Here is a 24241-nt window from a genome sequence, read left to right on the forward strand (position 1 = left end):
GCAGTTATTTTAGAAAAGTAATACATATGTACAAAATAGTAGGATTACTTTTATGGTTGCAGATTTACAATTTTTTTGTGATTTTGGCCCAATGGTTTATTTCTTTTCGTTTAATATCCTAGTTTGCAAAGAGAAGGCTCACACTCCGGGGTTTGTTTTGTATTTTTCTTCTAATGTTCCCACTCAGCTTGGAGAGCTCATTGTGCTTAATTTGTAAAATACCAAGTGTTGTTGACCAATGTTTTGCTCAGAAGCCTGCGGCTGGTGCTACAAATATTGGGGGCTATTCCTTATATATGAACCATTTGCGATTTCATGAGTCATCCCTTTCAACTCACAGCTCACTACTCAACTTCCTGTTTGCAAAGGATTGAAATGTACTAAATCGCCAACAGTAAATACATCCATGTCCTAAAAATAGTGAGTCGCTACTTTGTAGGACTTCCGCTTCTTATATATGCCACAATGCTACTGGATCTTACAGCTGACCCAGGAAGTGTTGCTTTTAGTCAGATTTATCTGTTCTACTCATAATGTCAAACCCAAGCTCAATGTGCCCTGTGTCCGGTCTTTTAGGAGCTTAATTAAGGCTAAATGCCTAATTCACATCTGGCCCTTTCAATAAACATTGAAATTGGAAAAGGATTTAGCTGCTTCCTGTGCATCTCAGCAGCATGAATGGTACTTCTGCATGAATGGGATTTATCTCTAATCTGTGCACAAATCCTTCAAGCAAAACATTCGCTCTGTCTTTGACCAGCAAAATCCGTCCTCTGACCGCTCCCCCCCAGATAACACACAGTCGCAACACTCCTATTACTCTGCCTCCCCAACACCAACCTAAGTCTACACTCTTTCTCAATAACGCAAACTGCAACACTGCCAATACAAGTGACAACACAATTCATCTCTATAGGACAAATATATATATTGGCCTTTTATAAACAAACCACCAGAAACGCTGTTTTACGAATAAAATCATGTTTAGACAGCTATTAAAACGATTATCTTGAATGTGCTCTTCCTGGGGACGAGAACATGAAAATATATTTTGTACCTCATATCCCCCTCTTCTCCTTATAAAAGTAACGATAATGTGGTGAACCCAGCACTCTGAAACTATAAGCTAATTTAGTTGAAAGTTAGGGTATTTCTTTGTTTCCCGATCCCCACTTTGTCTTTTACAACAGTTTTGGGTGTGGATACTGTTTTGTAAAATATGTAAAATTCGTCTCTGTGTCATTTATACTACATTCAAGCAGCACTTCCAAATCTGAATGAGCCTTTGGAGGGCATTACATGAACTAACTAGCCAACTTTTAACTATATATAGTTAGGTCAGCAATAGGTAGTTATAGTTAGGACCTAGTTTCCATAGGAAAGGTATTCTTTGACTTGCCTATATCTTTGGCGTCGTTTGACCAATCTTCATGAAAATAGTGTCAAAGTAGGTTCTGTGTGTCACGGACAGTTTGGGGGTGATCCGTGCAGTGAGGACCGAGAAATTGGGGTGCAAAATAAGGGTGCGTTTTAATGGTAATTGCCACATGAATGCATTGTCGAACCTGCAGCCTGAACTGCTTGACGAAATTACACCAAATTTGACAGAAAGGCAGATGTTGTTACGCAGATTGTGCTTTTTGTTATTTGGTGTAAATCCGTTCAGTAGTTTTTCAGAAATTTAAAAAGAAAAAGATAGATATAGCTCTGGTTGCAAATCCTTTGCAAAAAAAAGACGAGCATGTTAGCAGTTCCCTCTGTCCAAAAGCAATGCAAGGTCCCGCAAGAGGCAGGGAGCTGGCAGGGTTATGCGGGGCTTTGAGACTCCCCTAGCGGTCCCCAACGAACTGGCCAAGCCCCGGGGGATGGGGTCCCCGGGGCAATATAGGCACGGGTGCGGGGCCACACAGGCCCCCCTCCCCATTTAAAAAATGTATGAAGGCCTAGCCCTGGGGGATGGGGACCCCGGGGCCGAAATATGCCTGGTGAAGGGGGCCGCGTGTCCCCCCTCTCCTTAAATGTTTTTTACATAAAGGCCTGGCCCTGGGGGACGGGGTCTCCATGGCCAAAATCGGGCATGGCCTCTGATGACCTCTCAGCAATGCAGCCGTGTGGGTCTTACTGGACGTAACAGCAGGGCTTGTAGGCCTGGTGGTAGGGTCCTAGAGGGACAAAGCAAGGCTTTAAAAACACTTTTTTTTTATTTTGCTGCAAATTTGCAGTGAACTTGCATATTTGTGGCATAAAAAAGCGTGGGCTGGAAGCGATTTAAAATATAGACCCTGGGGTGGGAACGATTTTTTGGGGGAGGGGTGCATGGCTCCCCCTCCCTGAGCCTTATAAGGCCCCAAGGAACCCATCCCCTTGGCTGTGTGTCATGAAAACGGAGGGGGGACCATGAAGGCCCCCACCCCAAACCTTAAAAGTCCCTGGGGACCCCATCCCCTGGGGCCGGAGCACAGACTGTGTCCCATGGAGCCTACCCCCAGTACACAGTAGCTTCCCTTCGCTGCCTGGCAGGAGCATTTCAAAGGCTCCTGCCGGGTGGGAAAAAACATGCCTTCCCTGCATGGAGGACCCCAGGCAGGGAAGGAATGTCTGCTTCCATCAAGCAGGAGATTTAAACATGCGTCACCCAAGTGGCAGCAGACTTTTGTTTCCCTGCTCGTGCTCCTGTGGGCAGAGAAATAAAGATTGCTCCTGCCCAGATGGCCATCACCACCCCCTTTTTGAAATTATTTTGGCCACCATGAGTGTGGAAGGGTATGCTCAGACATGAGTCCCTTGCTCACTGCACCATCAGGATTCAAGCAAGCCGGGCCGAAGACGGCTGTAATGCCAGAAACCGGTCCCCGGAAGCTTGTTTCCTTTCCAGTGAAGAATTGGCTTGGTAGTTTGGTCTGCCCTGTTCCCATGATGCACTGGGCCAGGGACAGACTAATTTGCATATAGCCAGGTTCTGAACTGGGATGGTGCAGTGAGCTAAAAAACGGTGATGGATCAAGTCCTGATCTGTTGACTGGGTAGGAGTGTTCTGATTAACTCAGATACTCTGTCCATCACCACCCCCTTTTTGAAATTATTTTGGCCACCATGAGTGTGGAAGGGTATGCTCAGACATGAGTCCCTTGCTCACTGCACCATCAGGATTCAAGCAAGCCGGGCCGAAGACGGCTGTAATGCCAGAAACCGGTCCCCGGAAGCTTGTTTCCTTTCCAGTGAAGAATTGGCTTGGTAGTTTGGTCTGCCCTGTTCCCATGATGCACTGGGCCAGGGACAGACTAATTTGCATATAGCCAGGTTCTGAACTGGGATAGTGCAGTGAGCTAAAAAACGGTGATGGATCAAGTCCTGATCTGTTGACTGGGTAGGAGTGTTCTGATTAACTCAGATACTCTGTCCATCACCACCCCCTTTTTGAAATTATCCTGCCCAGATGGAGCAAGCAAAAACAGCTGCTCCCTCTGAGTGGGAAGCCACCTGGAGCAACAATGGTGCTCAGGCTCACCCCACGACCCCCAACTAGTAGTCTGTGGATGGCCTGGGTGGGTATCGGGCCACCCACCTCTGGCCCCATGGGATGGACTACCCAGGGCCCAAGGAGGCACAGGAAGGGGGGATGCATTTTCTGTCTCCTTTATTTATAAGAAAGATCTCGGGGGATGGGGTCTCCAGTGCCAAGAAGGCTTGAGGAGAGGGGCTGCGTGCCCACCTTCCCTTTAAAAAAAAAAAGCCCCAGAGGTGTCCCCAGGGCCCAATCAAGTCTCAGGTAGGGGGACTGCATGCCCCTTCTCAATTATTCTAATAAAAAAGGGTGTCCCGAGTGGGCACCGGGACACTAAACGGAATAATAAATGAGTGTCAAGAGCTGCTCTTGCTCATTTATCATTCACTGCTCAAGCATGGAGCTTCCCTTAATGCCTTGTGAGGACTTTTTTGTTTAATTATTTTAAGCTTGGTTGGTGCCCCTGGAATAGGATACCACCAGGCAGTTATTTTCAATAAAACCATGACCGCAGGAGAGCTTACAATATTTTTTAATGCACTCCCAAAGCTTGAGCTTTTGTACTGCAGCGGGCACTGAAGTGCCCTCTAGGGGGTGGTTCTATGGCTGCATTTTATGTTGTCTAAAGGTGTATAAAAAAAGAAGCAAGTTCCTCTGGTGGTAGTTTTTATGATTGCATTTCATGGGCTGAAAATTTTAAAAGAAATACTCATATACACTGTACTTTTTTTTTTTTTTTACATATATGCCTTTGACTATTTACTTTTGCATTTTTCACCCACAATGTAATAATAAATACTATGTTAAAAGCAAGAGGCACAGATATTTTTTAAATAAAATGTTGATATTTTTTCAGTAATAAATATGAATAAACTTTGCATTGTGTAAATGATTGAAATATACATTGGATTAAAATTACTGGTGTTATATTTTGGTGTTGCAGAAGGTCACTTGGCATAGGATTGGCTGCGCAGAGGCCAGGTGCCCTCTGGCCAACCCTGCTCAGAGCCCGGGCCCTGCTTCTAACCCCCGTGTGCAATAAGGGGATTGGCTTTATGTATGGTAATAAAATATAATTTTGTGTTAAAAAAACTAGAAATTCACTGAAAAATGCAAAGGTTGAAGTAGCATTATAATTAGGTGAAAATGTCAGTTAAAATAGCTCTTTTAAACATTTAAAAACCCTGAAATTCACTATTTATTGTTATCACAAGTATCTATAACTCCTGCCCTAAGGTATAACTTGCCCCCTTGCCATGCACTGCTAATTGCCCCACAAATTACACCACTCAACATCTTCTATAGCTTCACTGATAATATCACTGCAACTTTTGCAATGAAATAATTGATGAGAAAACTGTGCATGGCAGCGGCGCGAGTTATAGTTACTTTAGGACACGAGTTTTAGTTGTTTGAGATAACTATAACTGATGAATTGCAGTGGTTTTGTATGTACACACGAAACACACCATGACACAAGCCCTCATCACCAGCCGACTGGAGTACAGCAATGCCTCTACATAGGAGTCGAAGCACACCTTCTACAGAGACTACAGACCATACAGGACGCTGCATCCAGACTCATTATTGACCTTTCCTGATGAACCCACATCACAACCCACCTTAGGAAACACCACTGGCTCCCTGTACAGAAGAGATGCCAATTCAAGCTACTGACCCACGCACACAATGTTCTACACAACCAAGGACCCGCCTACATTACCCACAGCCTGAAGTCTATGCATTCTACTCTATGCACTCTACTCCACTCTACGCCACTCTATGCCTTCCACTCTACACCTACACTACTCCACTCTATGCCACTCTACTCCACTTGATGCCACTCTATTCCACTATACGACACTCTACTCTACTCCACTCCACTCTACAACATTCTACTCTACTCTATGCCGCAACACTCTACGCTCCTCCACTCTACAACACTTCACTTTATGACACTCCACGCCACTCTACTCCACTTTACACCACTCTACTCCACTCTATGCCATCCTACTCTACGCCACTGTACTCCACTCTACACCGCTCTATTCTAGTCCATTCTAAGCCAGTCCATGCACCATCTTACCCTATTCTACACCACTCTACTGCACTCTACTACACTCTGCACCACTCTACTCCAGTGTACGCCACTCTACTCCACTCCACGACACTCTATGACCCTATAATCGAGGACACTCCACTCTTGGACACTCCACTCTATGACACTCCACTCTATGACACTCTACTCAACAATACTCCGCTTTGCGACACTACTCCACTCTACCCCACTCTATTGCACTTTACTCCACTATAGGACACTCCACTCTACTTTACTCTATGTCACTCCACTCTATGCTACTCAGCACCTTTCCACTCTATGCCATTACATGCCACTCTACGCAACTCTATGCCACTCCAATCTACGACATTCTACTCCCCTCCACTCTGTTCTCCAACACACTTCTCAAATCTACTCCGCTCTACACCACTCCACTAAACACCACTCATTGCCACCTCACTCTATGACTCTCTATGCCACTCCACTCTATGGCACTCTATGACACCCTATGCCCCTCCAATCTAAGCCCCACCTCTCTACGCCCCTTCACTCTACACTCTATGCTTCGCTACACAACTCCCCTCTACACCACTCCCCTCTACACCACTCCACTCACGATGACACCACCATGCACCACCCTACTCTACTCCACAACACTCCACTCTACAAAATGCAACTTGGAAATAAGCCTCAAACTTGTGACCCCTCCTATCAAAAATGGCAACAATAAAAGTCTCAGAATCGGGACATGGTCCCAAAAGGTAATTTGGGTCGGCATGATTTTCTAGTCAATATAGATATTGGCACAATGGCACAGCTTTTGCCCTTTCCAGCATTATTACAGAATGAATAGAGCCAAATTCATGGCTTGGTCCTCTCCCACATTCTCCCTCTAATGGCCTGAATAATTTCGGTAGATCTGGACATCCCTGGCCTTTCTTCATGAGCTGCTATCATTGTCAAAGAAATCGGGCTCTAGTTAAAACTGGAAGCTTGGTATCACTGGTGCAAAACACATATTGCAGATGTCATATAATAGGTCTAAAGATTATTAAGCATGTTATCCCTAATATGAAAACGAATACTTTTCCATTAATTATTATCGGTCGCCACGATCCCTTGTTCTCAAGTACTCTACATTATATGGTACGTCACACTACTTTTATCTCTTGTCTTCAACTGTCCAGTCAATGAATCACTTTTCTTCACGATAATATATGCCAAATGTGCAATGGTTTATGTCTCATTGAATTCAAAAGTGTTTCTGACACCATGTCTTTGGGTATCCCATTCAGGAAAAATTCTAATTTGGGGAACTTCTTCTATATTTCCAGGTACATCAAGGTTAATCCACTAATGTCAATGCATTTATTTCTCATGAAGTATTGTATGATCCTTAAAGGAATACCAAAATAGAAGCTTTCAGCTAATAACACCTTCTTCCAAACATTACCTGTCTCCTTCTAAAATACGCAGGATCCAGTTTCATCTCCTACATTGGTACAATGGGTTAGACGTATGATGCAACTGATGGAATAGAGACTGTACACTTTAGGGGCCACCTGTCTGGGGGACCCTCCATCTTCCAGTTTTTTTTCAGAGAAAGTGTCCATCCTTAATGGTAGCATATCACAATATCACAGTTAAAAATATCAATTTATATCATGAAGGTAAACATAGATTTACTATTATGAACACCACTGTGAAAATACTTTGTGAGTAGATATTATGGGCATTATATGGTTATGCTATATCTGTAGGTCAATATTTCTACCAAAATACTGTGGGACAATGTGCCCTTGAGGATATTCTTCAAGTGGCTGGTCTTATGACGATGGGCTTCCCATTTTTAACCGCAAACAAGAGGGACACAGGTCTGTGTTCGTGGCAATGCACTTAAAACATACTAGGAGGTTCTGTTCTATCAATAACAAGTAGTGGGTGAATATTGGAGGACTGCCCTCATGTTATTAAAGACAAGGCGGCAAGTAATTCTACTGCTTGGTAGTAGTAGCACCTGTACTGCTTCATATACATATTATATTTGCTCACTCGTGTAATGTAATTGTTTGCACTTGTAATATACAGGTTGTAATGTACAACCTAGTGGTGTGAAAGCAGTACATGCTGGTTTCAAGTATGATGTGCTTCCCGTGTATAATCAGTTGGGTTGCAAGAATACAATACTGATTTGCATACATATCATACAAATTATTGTATGGATCATAACCATGTATATTTCGCATGAATAGCACATTGTTCTGCAAGCACAATATGTATGTACATGAATAGGTAATATACTATCTCCTAACCATCGCTTAATGAGTTGTGTGCGCAATATGTAGGTACATATTTAGTGCATGCCCGTTGCATACACTAAATATGTCCAATCACGCTGGTTAAAGAACAGCAAACACCTAGACTTCGATGGGGTTTACACTTAAGCTGTGCATCATGCAATGCCTACACGTTGGTTTAGCTCAGCAGCTTTTGGGGGACAGAGACAATGATAGGGGTCACAAGGCTGTTAAAGGCTGGAGACTCCCTTTTCTCATCCTAGGAGACACCACTCCCTGTGAGACTGTGAAGCCATGTGCTGTTGGCCTCCAAATGTGAATGCATTTGGACCTTTCTAAACGTAATTTTTGCAAGTCTACGTGAACTGTCTGAAAAGGCCCAGTGCAATATACAACATTTTACACAAAAGAATGGTAAATTTAGTTTGCTGCTGCCAATACAAAGTCACTATTTGAAAACTTAGAAGCATAAATAATTGTTTTTTATTTTTTTTAACTTACCCAAACATTTCTTTTAACAGCTTGAATGTATTTGAATGGGAATCCAATCCTGCGCCCCTTCCTCACCCTAAATATCCCTTTTTTCAATGTTTTAATTTTCCGATATTGGTATTAGAAAATACATAATCGTTGCTGGTAGTCTGACCACATTAATCACTTTATCATAACCATCAAGGTTATGTTACTATTCTACTTTCAAAAACCATAGCCCTGATGTATTATTCCTTTGTGCCTGCACTGTCATGACACTATGATAGTACAAAAGGTTTTAGTGGTCGCGAATGGAGAATCAGGCTGTTTGCAACCCCTAAATAGCCTTTTGACATGTACTAAACCTTTTGTGCGAGTCAGTAATCTACTACAGATTCGCAGACAAGGGTTTGTGAGTTGGTATTAGGAAGGGGTGTATCAAGGGTGGCCCTTCCTTAAAGCGAGTCACAGGGTGATGTATGAATGTTTTGCGACCAAAATGTGGTGGCAAAACATTCACAGTGTACCGCCTACTTTAAGTAGGTGGTAAGCTAGTAGCAAACAGGAATGTTGTAAAAAGTTTTTTAAGAGCAGGACCACTGCCTACTCATAAAAAATGAAACTGAAACTTTTCATTTTTCTTTTATACATGCATTCTGTTTACCCTTAAGGAAAAGGGCTGCATTTAAAAAATACAAACACAGCTCTATTTTAAAGCAAACACATACATGGTGGTCTCCTATCCCCAGCATGCCAACATCCCTGTGTTTTAAGCAATTCCCATGGGGTCGCGAATTGCGACCTATCTCATGAATTATTGATGAGGTAGGTCAATTGTGACCCCATTAGGAGTCACTAAATGTGTCTAAGACACATTAGTATATTGCATTTTGTGACGTCCTTATTGCCAGTCGCAACAAGTCACAATTAGGAACTCGCAAAATGAAGTGGTCATACATGTGGCCGCAGAGAGCAGCATCAGTCAACTTTTCTGCTCAAAAACTACTTTGCTCTGAGGAAGCTTCTGATTGTGCAGCTCCAGAATCACTTAGCATCTCGAAGGACCGATGCCCCCTTTATTGTATGGAAATGGTAGCTCCAGGGATTGAACTGCAGAAAGGATTTCGGATTAAGATATATCACATAAATTGGCCTGATCTGACTTTGGGTCATTTCTCTATGTCAAGAGAAAGAAGGCACAATCAAAGGGGTAATATTGGGTAACATCCCTACAAACAAAATTTGGTTTATGCAACATCACACATCTTAATCTTGCATCATCTTTACTTTGAACCGTAAAATCTTAGAAAATAAAATGTGTACTGGAAGGTGTACCTCAGGTACAAATCTCACACTAGACATGGTTGGCTAACCATATCATATTAGCATGATGCTTTGGGACACGCAAACAGGTTTTTTCGAGCAAGCACTGCCGATGACACCTCTGGCACAAGACATTTGGTGGAGCTGGCCCTACACCAGTTCTTATAGTTAGCACAATGCAACACTGCTATTTTTGTGGCAGTGCTGTGCTACCTGACTTTTAGTAAAGCTGATATAAAAGTGCTGTTGTTTTTGAGCATTAACAAACTTGTTCCTTACTCACGCGTGAAATAGTTGCAGATTTACACTAGTCAAAACCTGAAAAAAATCTATTCCCAGGCTGAAAACAGGGTGTAGAGAAAAAGTTTTCTCAATGGGAAAAACATTTTCCCTAAAATAAATAATGTGCAGTTTTACCACAGAACTGCCATTCCCCAATGTGGAATTGTACAGTGCATACAATTTAGCCTTGCACAAATAGTAACACAAGGAAACATCACATGACTTTATCAGGAGTGTACCTGGAAATGGAGTTGCTCAATTTTTCGGGTGTACTCCAGAAGTGATTTATGAATTCCAACAAAATGTAAAAATATGTACAATGGAAGTGTACATTTTTGTATCTACCTCTCCTTCTCTCTCCTCCCATGGCCAGGCCCGACCTTCCCTGCACATTATGGCCCAGCCAGCAGCCGAAAAATAAAATTTTTTAAAATATCCTTTTTTTCTTCAGTTGTTGGCTCTGAGCCAATGGGGCGACACTCCTCCACCATTGCGGAGGAGCCGCTGCTGCTTAGACCAGTGCTTCCCAAACTGTGGGTCCCTTCATTTGAATATTTTTATTTGGCATATTTAACCATAAAAAATAGCACTTTACAAACAATTAAAACATGATTTATCCCAAAGGTTTTACCCTAAAACAGTATACTTCACAGTAAAAAACCTGCTAAAATAAACAATAAAGGACCCACATATAATATCTCTTAGTTCTTCACCAAGGCAAGGAGTTGCTTATACATTAGCTATACAGTTGTGAAATCTTACATAATCCACAGATTATAGGTAAGAATACATTTTCACCATATGCTCATTCCAACATATGCCATTTCCTTCAGTGACTCCAGTATAGCAATTAAAAATCTTCCTATTGCACATGCCACATTTAAAAATCTCATATTTGTCAATAAGCTAAGTGCTTGGTCTCTACTAAAACTTTTATATACAATAAATATAGGTTTTAGCATTTTTTTACGTTCTTCTAAAAAGTACAAACAATCCAGCAAAATATGTTCACTACTACATTTTACTTGTAGACCACAAGAGCACAGGCCTTGGTCGTTCGACAAAAGTGATTTTACCTTCCCATTAATGTTACTTGGGTTCAGGCCGACTCTAAATTTTAATATTATATTTCTGAGCTTTGGGTTAGGCATAGCTTCCATATAGGGGAAAATGTCGTCATTAACCCATCCATTTATCAAAAATCGGGCCGAAGATTTGCTCTTCAAATAGCATAAATCTTCTTCTCGTGCCTTTGCGTTAATAATGGCCCGTAACTCCCGCTTAGGGATCTGCTGCCCTGATTTCCAATGGTCTTGCTCTAAAGTAAGTTTAACACATAACTTGTCTAGTTTATTCCTTGCTTGAACCGCCCATTTGAGATCGCTGGTCTCTATTTCTTTCTTACACAGATATGCTAATTTGGGGGGCCTTCCCCATTCACTCTTTTACAGAAATTAAATGTTGCTTGCATTCCACGATAGTTCCAGGCTGTGAGATGACATTCTACTCGCAGAGCCTGTAACATAGTTGATGATGGGAGGGCGAGAAGCTGCTTCACACATTTACCCTCCTCTTGGTTCCAACCGGATTACCCCCATGAATAAAACCTCGACGCCATATGAAAATTGTGTTTGGACAGATGCATTAAAAGCTGAAAGTATTGGTCGCAACGATGGGCCTCCATACTTCTGTTTAAATTGTTTAAGGCCCCAGACTGTGGAAAGTGACCTCGCTTTTAAGGTCTGTATGTGGTCTTTCCAATTTAATCTACTATCAAACCACATGCCCAAATATTTATATGGGGGTCACAAGTTGACTTTTTGGTGGGTTGTGCTGGCGACTTTAAGTCTAGGGAACCAGGATTCAGTACCAAAGTTAGTTCAACATCCATTGATTCTAGGGAAATCAGTTACATTTGTAGACATGCTTCCAAATTGTTGTGAATTGTCAAAATAACACTCAAGGGTTAACGCTCAAGGATTAACACAAGACGCATCTGTTGGCCCAAAAGTCAAACGTTGCTGAAGTTGTGTCGCAAGAACGATGCAAGTCCAGCAATATATTTTGAGGCCTATACTTACTGTACTGCGTCACTCCTCAGGCCTGCTTCAAGCAGGCGCATGGTTTTGATGCAGTGGCGTCTTAAAAGTGGCGCAGTGAAATCTTGCAGAGTTCACTGCATCACTTTTACGAGGTCTTCCTGCGGGGGAACGCGCATCCTGCATACATTATACCTGACGCAGGTATAATGTAACACAAGGCTTTACAATAGACTGCATTGTTTGTGCCACCGTTGCGTCGAAACAAGTGAAACAATGGCGGTGCAAGGAGGCACAATGGGCTTGTAAATCTGCCCCTTAGTCTGTTTCCTTTGGCTTGGACCAATAGTAAAGCTTGGATTGCTCCTACCTGGGGGTGAGGGAGGGGCACGATCAGCTGTGTTGGAAAAGATTTGTATTAAACCAATCCCTGCAAACAAATTGTTTACATAAGCCAACCACGGCAGGGAAAGGCCTCTGTCACAAGCCAAGCAGTCGCAAATGATGTCACTGGTGATGATGCCTCCTCTGTTCGCCATATAGATAACCACAATAGGGGAGGGCGGGATCGTATGAAGTCACTCAGGTAAGTTAAACCCAACTCCTTGTGGCAAATATAATGATAGGTGGATAGGGGAGCGGACAGAATTTTCCAGCAGAAATTATTTTCTTTGACCTTCAGGACCCAACAGTCAGTGATACCCCAAATCTCAGTCTCATAGGTAGCTACCGGGGCACATTGGGCAGCACATATCTTAAGGAGGGGGGCAAGCAGCCTGCCACCCATAGGAAATGGAAGGTTCAGAAGTGAGCCAACTTCTGGGGACAGCTTGACCGTACGCTCTTTCTATGTTAGGGGTCCAGAAACCACTGGAGCTAAAGGTGACCCCCAAATAAGAGAAAGTGCCAGTGCATAATAGATGGTTGGGACCGACTGCAAAGCTTGGGAGATGGATACACTTAGGGTCACGCCCCATGATAAATGACTTTTGAAAATGTGTGGATTAGTCAAGATTAAAACACACAAGATGATGGACGGAATGTTGCACAATGGCTTGGCAGTTCGGGCTGGACTGTTCCCATGAGGCACAGGGAAAGACTGATTTGCATATGGCCATGTCTGAACTGGGGTGGCTTGGTGAGCAAAATAAGGATGGATTAAACCCAGATCTGTGACTGGGGGTGAATGTTTTGCTATTGTGCAACATTCCGTCCATCATCTTGTGTGTTTTGCTGTTCACCCTATGTGGGAAGGGTATGCCCAGGTGTGGGTCCCGTGCTCACTATGCCACTGAAGTCAAGCTATCCTGGCTGAAGACGGCTGATAGCCAGAAACCGGTCCTAGGATGCTTGATTCCGGTCCAAGGAAGACATGGCTTGGCAGTTCGGGCTGGACTGTTCCCATGAGGCACAGAGCCAAGACTGATTTGCATATGGCCATGTCTGAACTGGGGTGGCTTGGTGAGCAAATTAACGATGGATTAAACCCAGATCTGTGACTGGGGGTGAATGTTTTGCCATTATGCAACATTCCGTCCATCATCTTGTGTGATTAGTCAAGATTAGCCATAAAATGTATATATAGGAATGGATTAACTGGCGCAAGACCCTGGATGTGCGCGCTTTTAGGATGGCATCATCCACATATAGCAGCACTGGGAGGCAAGCGCCCTTACTTTTGGGGACATCAGAGGTACAGGTAATGAGCTGAGAGCATTGAGGAATCTGCAGAAAGATATAGGGCCTGATTTAGAATTTTGCCAAATAGGGTACTCTGTCAAAAACGCGACACAGTACCCTACCACCAAACCCTCGGTCCACTCGCTTTATTTTGAGGGCTGCACACTGTCAGTTTTACTGCAATGGAAAAGGCGCCATTGGAGTAAGGGCATTGGACTGCTCGCCCACCCTATTAGGAGCCGTTAGTCTGTTATCCTTTTCATTCTGACAGTCATTGACAGATAAACAATGGCGGTCACAAACAAAAACAATTATAATGCACATTCTTGGAGAAAGATCCGAGGGCATGAGGGCCATTAGCTTTTTTCCAGAAACAAACCCCCTCTTTGGGAGTTTGTTTCTCTAAAAACTAAATATGTTCATTGGCAATCTATAAGATGGCGAACATTCCACCAAACATTCAGTGCTGAGTTGGGGTCTCTTTTGAAGGCACAGAAATCACCACAGGTCCTGCCGGGTTGATGAAAGAGATGACCTCATCTACCTTGCTGGGCAGTCTGCCAGGGTCTAAATCAGGCCCATAGTATCCACCAGAAGTATTCTTACCAAAAATCGTTTTTCTACTAATGGATATTACTTTCCATAGATTCCTCACTTTAACAATGAGTCCCAAAGCAATACTCCCTGGGAGGGTGGTTTGAGAAAGACTGATTTAAGAAAGAACTTATGTAACACAGCCCTGGTAAAGTATCCATCACTGCGAGCCTGGAATGTGAGAAAAACGTAGGTAAATATATGGAACGATGACTGGTGGCCATCCATCGGATGTAAACCACTGGAACACCTCTGGTGAAAATCGTGTACGCCTAATTGTCCTGGTAACATGTGCACAAATTATTACTTAGTCATGGCACAGCAGACTTAACACAAAGAGGAACCCAATGTGAAATGAGGTATTTGGTAACCATTTTGCCATTCTTGGTATTGATGAAGCCCACAAAGACCTGGTCATCCACTCTGTCTGTCAAGTGCTGTCAACACAGTAAGACACACGCCTGGGATCAGGGGCCAGATGTAGGTAATTCCTATTTATCGATTCATAAATACAGAATTTTACCGATTCGGTATTTATGAATCGGTAAATATGAAGGTGGGAGATGTAGGTAATTCTTAAATTTGAATTACCGAATCGGTAACATTCGGTATTTACCGATTCGGTAAATACCGAATCGGTATTGCCCTTTGATTCCTATGGGCCTTGAAGCCCATAGGAATCAATGGGCAATACCGATTCGGAATTTACCAAATCGGTAAATACCGAATCCTGCAAAGGTGCAGGGGGTGTCACTTTGACACCCTCTAGCACCCCAAATACAGGCATGTGTGTCATGTGGCACACATACATGCCCTAAGGGCATGTCTGTGTGTCACATGGCACAGGTGTGCATGCACAGATGTGTATGCACACCTGAATTCGGTATTTTACCACCCAATAGGATTGGGTGGTAAAATACCGACTCTTAAGGGCCTGTGGCACTCTCAGGAGTGTCACCTACATGTGGAATTACCGAATCGGTAAAATTACCGATTCGGTATTTTACAGAATCGGTAAATTTACCGAATCGGTAAATTTACCGATTCTGTAAAATGCTGGTCCATACATGCCGAATCCTAAATACCGGTCGGTAACGGACGAAATCGTCCGTTACCGACCGATATTTCCTCTCCTACATCTGGCCCCTAGTCTGTACAATCTTCCTCTTTGGTGGGATGAAGAGAAGAGAATAGGGAAGGAAGGGTGATGTAGTGGCCTATATGAAAGGCAGAAAAAAAAATGTGTATGAAAGATGGACAATTTCAAAGAACCAGTTTATCCCAAGTGAACATCGTAAATGGCAGTTGCACCAACAGCGCTTGAAGCTCACCATTCCTTCAGGGTGAAGTGATTGCCACCAAGAAGATGCACTTTAAAGCCAACAAGTCAAACCGATCAAATGTGCAGCAATCGGAAATGCCCAAGAAACAAAAAATGGAAAGAGAGGAAATAAATAGAGCAGTGCTTTTAGAAGATGCACCACTAATGATGACTTAAACACAAAATTCCTGGTTAGGGAAACGTATGAAGGTGGATAACGCAGTCAAATAGATTGTACTGCAGGCCTTGCTGGGCAAGAGACAATGGCAAACAAAAAACATCAGATTTTTTTTATTCATTTGCAAAAGTCCTTAATTTGCTCAGTGTCCAAGGGATTAATGCCCACATGCATCAAGCATTTTTGTAGTCGCAAACGGTGCGATTCCTTAAAATCGGCCGTTTGCGAATGCAAAAGTGCTTTTTGGGATGCATGTAGCAATTTTAGAATTCGTAATATTTTTGCGAGTTCTAAAATTGCGGGTGCTTTTAAGAAGTCGCAGATGTGCGACTTCTTAAAAGCAATGCATCATTACTTTGACAAGTGGAAATTCGCAATTAGGGTTCCAAATTTACCGAGTGGTTGAACCACTCGGTAAATTTGGAAAAAGTGTTTAAAATGCTTAAAATGTTTTTTTTTCAACATTCATGTTTCACACACACATGTCCTTAGGACATGTGTGTGTGAAACATGATGCGAAAAATACATTTCAGGGGTGCATGGGGGGGTCCTTTGGACCCCCCCCTGCACCCATGAAATTTTCTAAGTGCCACTCGCAATTCCCATTGACTCCTATGGGCCTTTTGGCCCATAGGAATCAATGGGAATTGCGAAAATTAACTTAAGAATTCGGTATTCATTTGGGATTCGGTAAAAATTGCGATTTTTACCGAATCACAAATGAATACCGAAAATAATGATGCATAGCATTTTGCACTTCTTAATTTGCGATTCCTTATTTTTCGCAAATTAGGAAGTGCAAAATGTCACAATGATGCATGTGGGCCATAGTGCTTCTGAAGAACGTTTAATACGGTCACGGAGTAGGGTGGAACAGTGCTTTATTGCTTTACAGAATTAGAAATAGATACCATTGCAAAGACTGTATTATCATTCTATTCCCAATTTCTCAGTGCAAAAATTGAAATTGAATGCATATAATGACCTTAAGCGATCCACAAATGTTGCTTGCCAGGATGTGATTTCCACCCAACTCCTCAGTGACACTTGGGATGAGGTCTAATGTCCAACCTGGAGCATGAAAAGGCCTGGTCACAGGGAATGGGTGTTGATTTGGTTTGGGAAATGTTAACAGTAAGGCATTATGTGGGCAGGATGGTGCAAATTTCCAGACTGGGACAATTCTGATACAGCTGTTGCTCTTGCAGGTAAGACCGGTGGGGCTGGGTTGTGGGGGGGATTCGACAGACGACCTTGAGGCAAAATTAAATAAATAATAATTTTTCCCTCGTCGTCGTCTGTTGAAATTCTCCCCCATCCCCCCACCCGGCCTCACTGCCCTACTGCTCTTACCTGCATGGGCAGCAGCTGTTCTGATACCAAATAACTCGATATTTTACAATTTAGAACTCAGATACGAACCGAGAGCAGATCTGAAGCTCTACTGGCAGACTGAGAGATGTGCATTAATTAGAGATGTGGAGCCTCCTAATAGGCTACTGAATTATAAGTACCTGCAGGAGCCATGAAGCACTTCTTGGGATCCCTCTCAAAAGGATAAGAACAAGGACTGAATGGGAAGTTTAAGGTTGTGTTATACACGTGTTTGAGCGGTACAAACTCTGCCTGGGCAGACTAGGATTAGCTGGAATTTAGATAAAAGACTAAAGATTTACACTCTTGAAACTAGAAAAATAGTTAGGATATTCTCTATCGATTCCATGTCTTCAAGTTAAGCATTTATCGCTGCTGCCAGGAAAATGACTAAGAGAAATTTAATTTTGAAGGCATAGGTTTAAAGTGGTGGCCACATCCTGCTGCTTGATGTCAGTACCAGAAGATCCACAGCTAAACAAGCTTTTCCATCTGTGGGTCATCCTTTGAGTGGACACACATTTAGTGGTGGGAGAAATGTGTTCTTTGTATATTATTTGCAAACTTCATGAAACAAGAATATTATGCAGAATACATTTCTTCAACCATTAGTGTGAAAATTGTAGGTGAGGACATTTTGTGGTACCCTCTGGTTCCTCATATATTGTCAGGAGACCGGTTCAAGTACAAAAAGTCTTGTGGCCATGTTTCACATTTCCTGGCAGACAGTTTTTGCTCATTCTCCAGTGAGTGAAAATTAGGAGACAATGTTATCCCAGGGAAATACAAACATTCCTTGAAATACATGAAAGACAAAAACCAACAATCGTGAGCTACATAAGATTACACCTGTGTGAACACAAAAATTGCAGGGGCGTAGACGCAGTGTGGCGTCAGGTCAGCAATAGCATCTAAACTTCATTTGTGTACTCATGCACTTATTGACTGACTACATGATCGCAGTCCGTTGTAGAGATGCTCATATGTTCAAAGTTTGCCACATATTAATGAATACCTACCTTAATATTTACACACAGAGAAATGTAGCCATTCGAGTGTTCCTGCATCTATTCATACATGCATTAATGTGTTCTAACATATAATTCATGCATTCCCACATTCATTCATAGCCAGTAGCGGCTCGTGGAGGGAGTGCGGTGAGACGGGGAGGGGGTAGTAAACTACGGAATACAGCCAAATACAGGTAAATTCGTTTTATTTATTTATATGTTTACTTACCTGTATTTGGCCGTATTCCGTAGTTTACTACCCCCACCCTGCCCCTCCCCCACCCCACGTCACCGCCCGGCAGTACTCCCACCACTGACCGCTACTGTTCATAGCAGTGACCTCATATCTTGCTCTTCCAGCACCGCCAACCCCTGCAGTGTATGTGGAGAGAGTACAAGGGTATTAAAGGATATTTTTAGAGAAATGGAATAGCAGGATTTTCTGTGTTTGTGCGCATGCCAGAGGCATTATCCTTACCTTGTTTTCAAGATGTTCAGGAATTGCAAGATTTCGGAAAACTGTATTAGGCGAAGCGCTCGGAGAAACCGCAAACCTGCATAAAAACAACACTGGGTTATCTTTGAGGGGCTTCTCAACAATTACATTTTAAAATTGTATTGATTACATATTTTATACAGCACGAATATTGCCATGAGCGATGTAGAGAGATCTGAGAGACAAACAAAGACAAACATACAGTTTTAGATAACGAATACCTGAGATTCTACAACTTAATTTATTGGGGGATATTTACAACAAAATCTCAGAGCACAGTGTTATGCCAAAATTAGTAACTTCATGCTCTGACGTTCCTAAAAAACACAGGGATGCACCATATCTAGAAAAATATGGCACACCCCTGGGTCTCCCCTTGTGCTGGCGATAATAAAGCTACCTAGCGCCAATGCAGGCACACTTGCACCATTTTGCAAGGGTGGCTACACTGCAGGGGTGATTGTTTATGTGCTGGAAGAGCCACCTTCCTGCACATAAACAATCTTGAAAGGCAATTTGCTCTTCCTATGTGTGCTGCAGAATGCAACACATATGGAAACAGCAAAAAACGGGGATACACTAATAAATTCTCCTCGTATTGCCAGACTAAGAACCTGGTCTTCGTTTTTGGAGCTGCCCCAGCCTTGTAAATATGGGGCAGCGTCAAAAAGCAATGGGTGGTGTGGTGGAATGCCCACTGCAACACCTATTGCACGCCCCTTTCGCGTTAAGTGAAGCGTGAAAAGAGGCCTTATTTACAAGGTGGCATTAAGCCTCGTTAAGTGGCCTACCACCTCTTTGTAAATAGGGCATAAGGTATATAGCCACCAGAACGTCACTACAAATAACGTTCTGGTTGCGTTATCCCGTTGAAAATATGCCCCAAAGTGTTATACATATGCCAGGAGTTTGCTTTGGAGCAGATATAAGCAGGTATACCCATGCAATGATGTACACTGCACTGCAAGGTAGAATTACAATTTCATGAAATATATTATTTAGGTATACCATACAGAGTTGCTCAGAGACAGTCATTAGTTTACACTAGACTGTATTCTCTACTGATGACGGTTAATAAACCAGAAACACGTGTCTAGAGATCAGCACTATCTGCGCCAACCTTGGCAAAATACAAAAAAATATCGGAGCGAGCTACAAGAGACTGCATTTCCCAGAATGCCAGGGGCGAACCTTGCCTGAGAGGTCAGCGGTGTGCTCCCACATCCTGTTGTCTATTTAAAGTACTCCTGTGAGTCACTGAGCTGACGAGCTCGTGGATGAAGCACCCGCGCGCCAGTGAGAGGTACCGGACCTGATATAATGTTTGGCAGCCTACTCAGCAAACCCCAAAATACAAGGCTGTATTCTCTACCGATGATGGTTAATAAACCAGAAACACGTGTTTAGAGATCAGCACTATCTGCCCCAACCTTGGCGAAATACTCGAAAATATCGGAGCGAGGTACAAGAGACTGCATTTCCCAGAATGCCAGGGGCGAACCTTGCCTGAGAGGTCAGCGGTGTGCTCCCACATCCTGTTGTCTATTTAAAGTACTCCTGTGAGTCACTGAGCTGACGAGCTCGTGGATGAAGCACCCGCGCGTCAGTGAGAGGTACCGGACCTGATATAATGTTTGGCAGCCTACTCAGCAAACCCCAAAATACAAGACTGTATTCTCTACTGATGACGGTTAATAAACCAGAAACGTGTGTCTATAGATCAGCACTATCTGCGCCAACCTTGGCGAAATACTCGAAAATATCAGAGCGAGCTACAAGAGACTGCATTTCCCAGAATGCCAGGGGTGAACCTTGCATGAGAGGTCAGCGGTGTGCTCCCACATCCTGTTGTCTATTGAAAGTACTCCCGTGAGTCATTGAGCTGACGAGCTCGTGAATGAAGCACCTGCGCGCCAGTGTGAGGCACCGAACCTGATATAATGTTTGGCAGCCTGCTCCGCAAACCCCAAAATACAAGTCTGTATTCTCTACTGATGACGGTTAATAAACCAGAAACACGTGGCTAGAGATCAGCACTATCTGCCCCAACCTTGGAGAAATACTCAAAATATTGGAGCGAGCTACAAAAGACTGCATTTCCCAGAATGCCAGGGGCGAACCTTGCCTGAGAGGTCAGCGGTGTGCTCCCACATCCTGTTGTCTATTTAAAGTACTCCAGTGAGTCATTGAGTTGACGAGCTCGTGGATGAAGCACCTGCGCGCCAGTGAGAGGTACTGGACCTGATATGATGTTTGGCAGCCTACTCAGCAAACCCCAAAATACAAGACTGTATTCTCTACTGATGACAGTTAATAAACCAGAAACACGTGTCTAGAGATTAGCACTATCTGCGCCAACCATGGCGAAATACTCGAAAATATCGGAGTGAGCTACAAGAGACTGCATTTCCCAGAATGCCGAGGCGAACCTTGCTTGAGAGGTCAGCGGTGTGCTCCCACATCCTGTTGTCAAGTTCGCGCTATATAAAACTCTGTAAAATAAAAAATAAAAAAATTAAAGTGTAAATAAATAAAGAAGCAAAACTGAAAACTGAAAATTTTAAAACGGTCCACAGGAATTCGAAATTGGGAGCTAAAATTAAGTTGGTACCCTAAGATTGATTTGTGGGAGCAGGGCAAATGCATTAAACAGATTATAGTATGGAAAATGGGTAGCCTCAGCCGAATTTAGAAAAACTTCAACCTTCCCATTAAAACGAAAATGTAGATTTTTTTTCTGAATTAAATAAACTATTTAATCATTTGTGTATTTGTTAGATGAATGCTTGTTTCTGTATTTTTGTGTATTTTCTTGAGGTTCAAACCATCGAAATTGCTTAAACCAGGATATTGATTAAGTAGGGTGTTCACGGAAGTCAAAAGATTAGGAACCACTGATCTACACATTATATCTAGAAAAAAGTGAGCCTGGTGTTGCTCTACCCTTCCAGTGCAGAGGTACTGTCTATCAGACTTAAAGAAGACATATTCTCGGTCTGTGGTTTAACGGTTCTATCAGACCATAAATTCTCAGGCACCTTTGACTATCAGGAGGAGCTTAGAAAACAAACAAAAAATCATTACTATGAACAACCTAATCTAAAATAAAAACAACATAAAATTAGAATGTGATATTACAGGTTTTTCTAAACATTCTCCTACTAAAATAAGGCAGCCAAATTGTATTTTGTCCTTCACAAAATACACATAGTGTTGCAAAAATGATGTGTAAACAAATGCATATTGGGAACAGCACTTGGTCGAATATTGCATGAAAATTGAATGCCATGTTATACCTTGCAAAATAAAAGTTACACAAGATACCAGAGGGAAGCTTATTTAAGCAGAATCCATCTTGCGGCTATTACAAAACTCTGTTTCCTACAAGACATGTTCTACTCAAACCAAGAATATAAAAAAGCAAAAACTTTAAAAAAAAGGGGGAAATATGCAAAGCCCTAAAATCAGAAATTAATCAAGATTACATTCATGTGTTAAAAAAATTACCAGGACTAAACAGGAGGGATCCCATTAAATTAATAAGATCGCTGATCAGTCTATAGAAGAAAGCACACGTTTGGGGCATTTCAGTCCTCATAGATCTTGGTGAATGTCAGGGTTGTCTGGAGTCATAGTTTGAATATACTGCACGAATATAAGAGTCCAAAAAATCTAGATGTCTCATGAAAGGAACAAGAGAGGTATAAGGAATATCTTTAACAGACAAATCATTGATTTAAAGGTCAAAGTAGATGTTTCTACACTTACGCACAGGACCAAAAAAAACAAAGCTTACATAGGCTCCATTCTTGCGGGTGTTCGAATCTTGTAATTGTCCAGAAAAGGGTACTTATGCATATCCAATGTCCTATGTTTACCTCTATTTTACAGCACCTGTGTAGTTGATCAAAATGCAGAGAAATTATATGATCCTTTGAGTCACTACAATCACGTGACCTCTTTGCAAAGCCTACATTGACCCCTCGAGGCATCTTGATGCTGAATACCAGTTGTTTACTCTTAACCATCTCCATGGTACTCATGTTATTGAACTTGAAAGGATGAGGAACCCACTAGGATTCACACCTGTGACCATGAACTCAAACAAAGATTCATGAAATGGATATTGTAGTCCGCTGGGACCCGAGATCCAGCAAAGAGAGCACAACCAATCAGATTCTGTGCCTGGCTGTCCCCTCTATCCATCAATGTCCTGACATGCACATCACAGAAGAGATCAGTGACAACCCTTTGATTTGATTTGTTTGAAAGATTTATATAGTGCACGAATGCCCAAGGGTGTCTAGGCTCTTACAGAAGTCTTCATGCATGCGACCCTCAAAGTAGGATAATATAATACTGTGGGGGAAAAACAGGGAGAGGGGAGAGGATTTTTTATAGATGGAGAATGATATGTTCTGTCTTTGGATGACGTTTCAGCTTCTGTCTGAAGTGAAGGGGTCGTGGAGTGAGGCTGATCTGCTTTTTTCTAGGCGCAGAGTATGGTCAGCCTCAGCTTCAAGAATTTCCCTCTTTTCATCTTCTCCTTTCCAGTTTAGGTATATAATGGTTTTGAATGTTGCATTGTCCACTTAAGATGGATATTTATCTGTCGTGCAGGGTGGTGTATTGGCAGTTACTCTCCTAGCTTAACATGATAGGGTGACCACACGGTTCATCTGCATACCCCGTCCCCTCTTGATATCTCTGCGCAGTCTGGTTTCACCCGTGCCTTTTACGTCACACTTTCTTGCCTTGTCTTCATCACAATTTCTAACTCATCTCTTCTGCTGTTGGCCCTGCACTCCCGCTCTACATGTCCTTTCTGGACATGCCTATTTCTTATCAAAAGAATGCATTTGAATTTAGCTGTCCTAAATTATATTGTTTGAATATATTTTTAAACGTACATGCTCCGGTAAAATTTCCAAAAAGCCAGTTGAAATATCCACATTGAAAAAGGCTTCTTGTTTACCCCCCAAAAAATTAAGAAAGCAAGACATTTTATTTATTTTCACATTCAAATGAATTTATTTCATACGCACCCATTTCCCCCAAAACACACCCATTTACAGCACACGCACCCACACACCCACACACACACACACAGGAGTACCTCCTTCAGTTTCTGCTCTCCGGATTATTTTTGCCTGCACAATGTAACGTTCTGTCTCACCACCACACGCTCTCATATTTCTGCCAGAAACTGAAAATCTACCTCTATCAATCTCTCAATTGCATTCCCTTTGTTTAGGGCTTGTCCACCACAACCTTTCCATGATAATCTGTAATTTCTTCATTTTACATCCTGATGATCTTTTCTGTCACTACTTTTGTATTCTACTACGAATGTGTACTGTGGTTTAACACACCTCAAGAAGTAAAATGCAATATTTCACTGAAGATGTTGGGAGTTTGATTCTCTTTACCCAACTTCTATTTTAAACTGTTCTCTAGTCTCTCATCTGAAGTCTCATCCCTTGTTACATCTACCTAGTTCTGGCACAAATCATGAATGAATGAATGAAGCCAGATTTATATAGCGCGACTTAGCCCCAAAGGGCGTCATCAAACCAATAGCAACCTCGTCCACTGTCCACTGGGGTGTAAGA

At 42.5% G+C, this 24241-nt stretch overlaps 1 protein-coding gene across 5 annotated transcripts in view; it reads right to left on the bottom strand.

Moving 5' to 3' along the window:
* The window catches only part of KCNMA1 (potassium calcium-activated channel subfamily M alpha 1), a 1543535-nt gene that overhangs the window by 652230 nt on the left and 867064 nt on the right, over positions 1-24241 (bottom strand). For all 5 annotated transcript variants that reach the window (XM_078643370.1, XM_078643368.1, XM_078643365.1 and 2 more), the window contains exon 6: positions 18612-18687. In XM_078643370.1, coding sequence (XP_078499496.1) covers positions 18612-18687 — 76 coding nt within the window. The remainder of the gene's footprint in view (positions 1-18611; positions 18688-24241) is intronic.

The sequence above is a fragment of the Lissotriton helveticus genome, chromosome 5_1, assembly GCF_964261635.1.
Source record: "Lissotriton helveticus chromosome 5_1, aLisHel1.1, whole genome shotgun sequence".
Taxonomy (NCBI): Eukaryota; Metazoa; Chordata; class Amphibia; order Caudata; family Salamandridae; genus Lissotriton; species Lissotriton helveticus.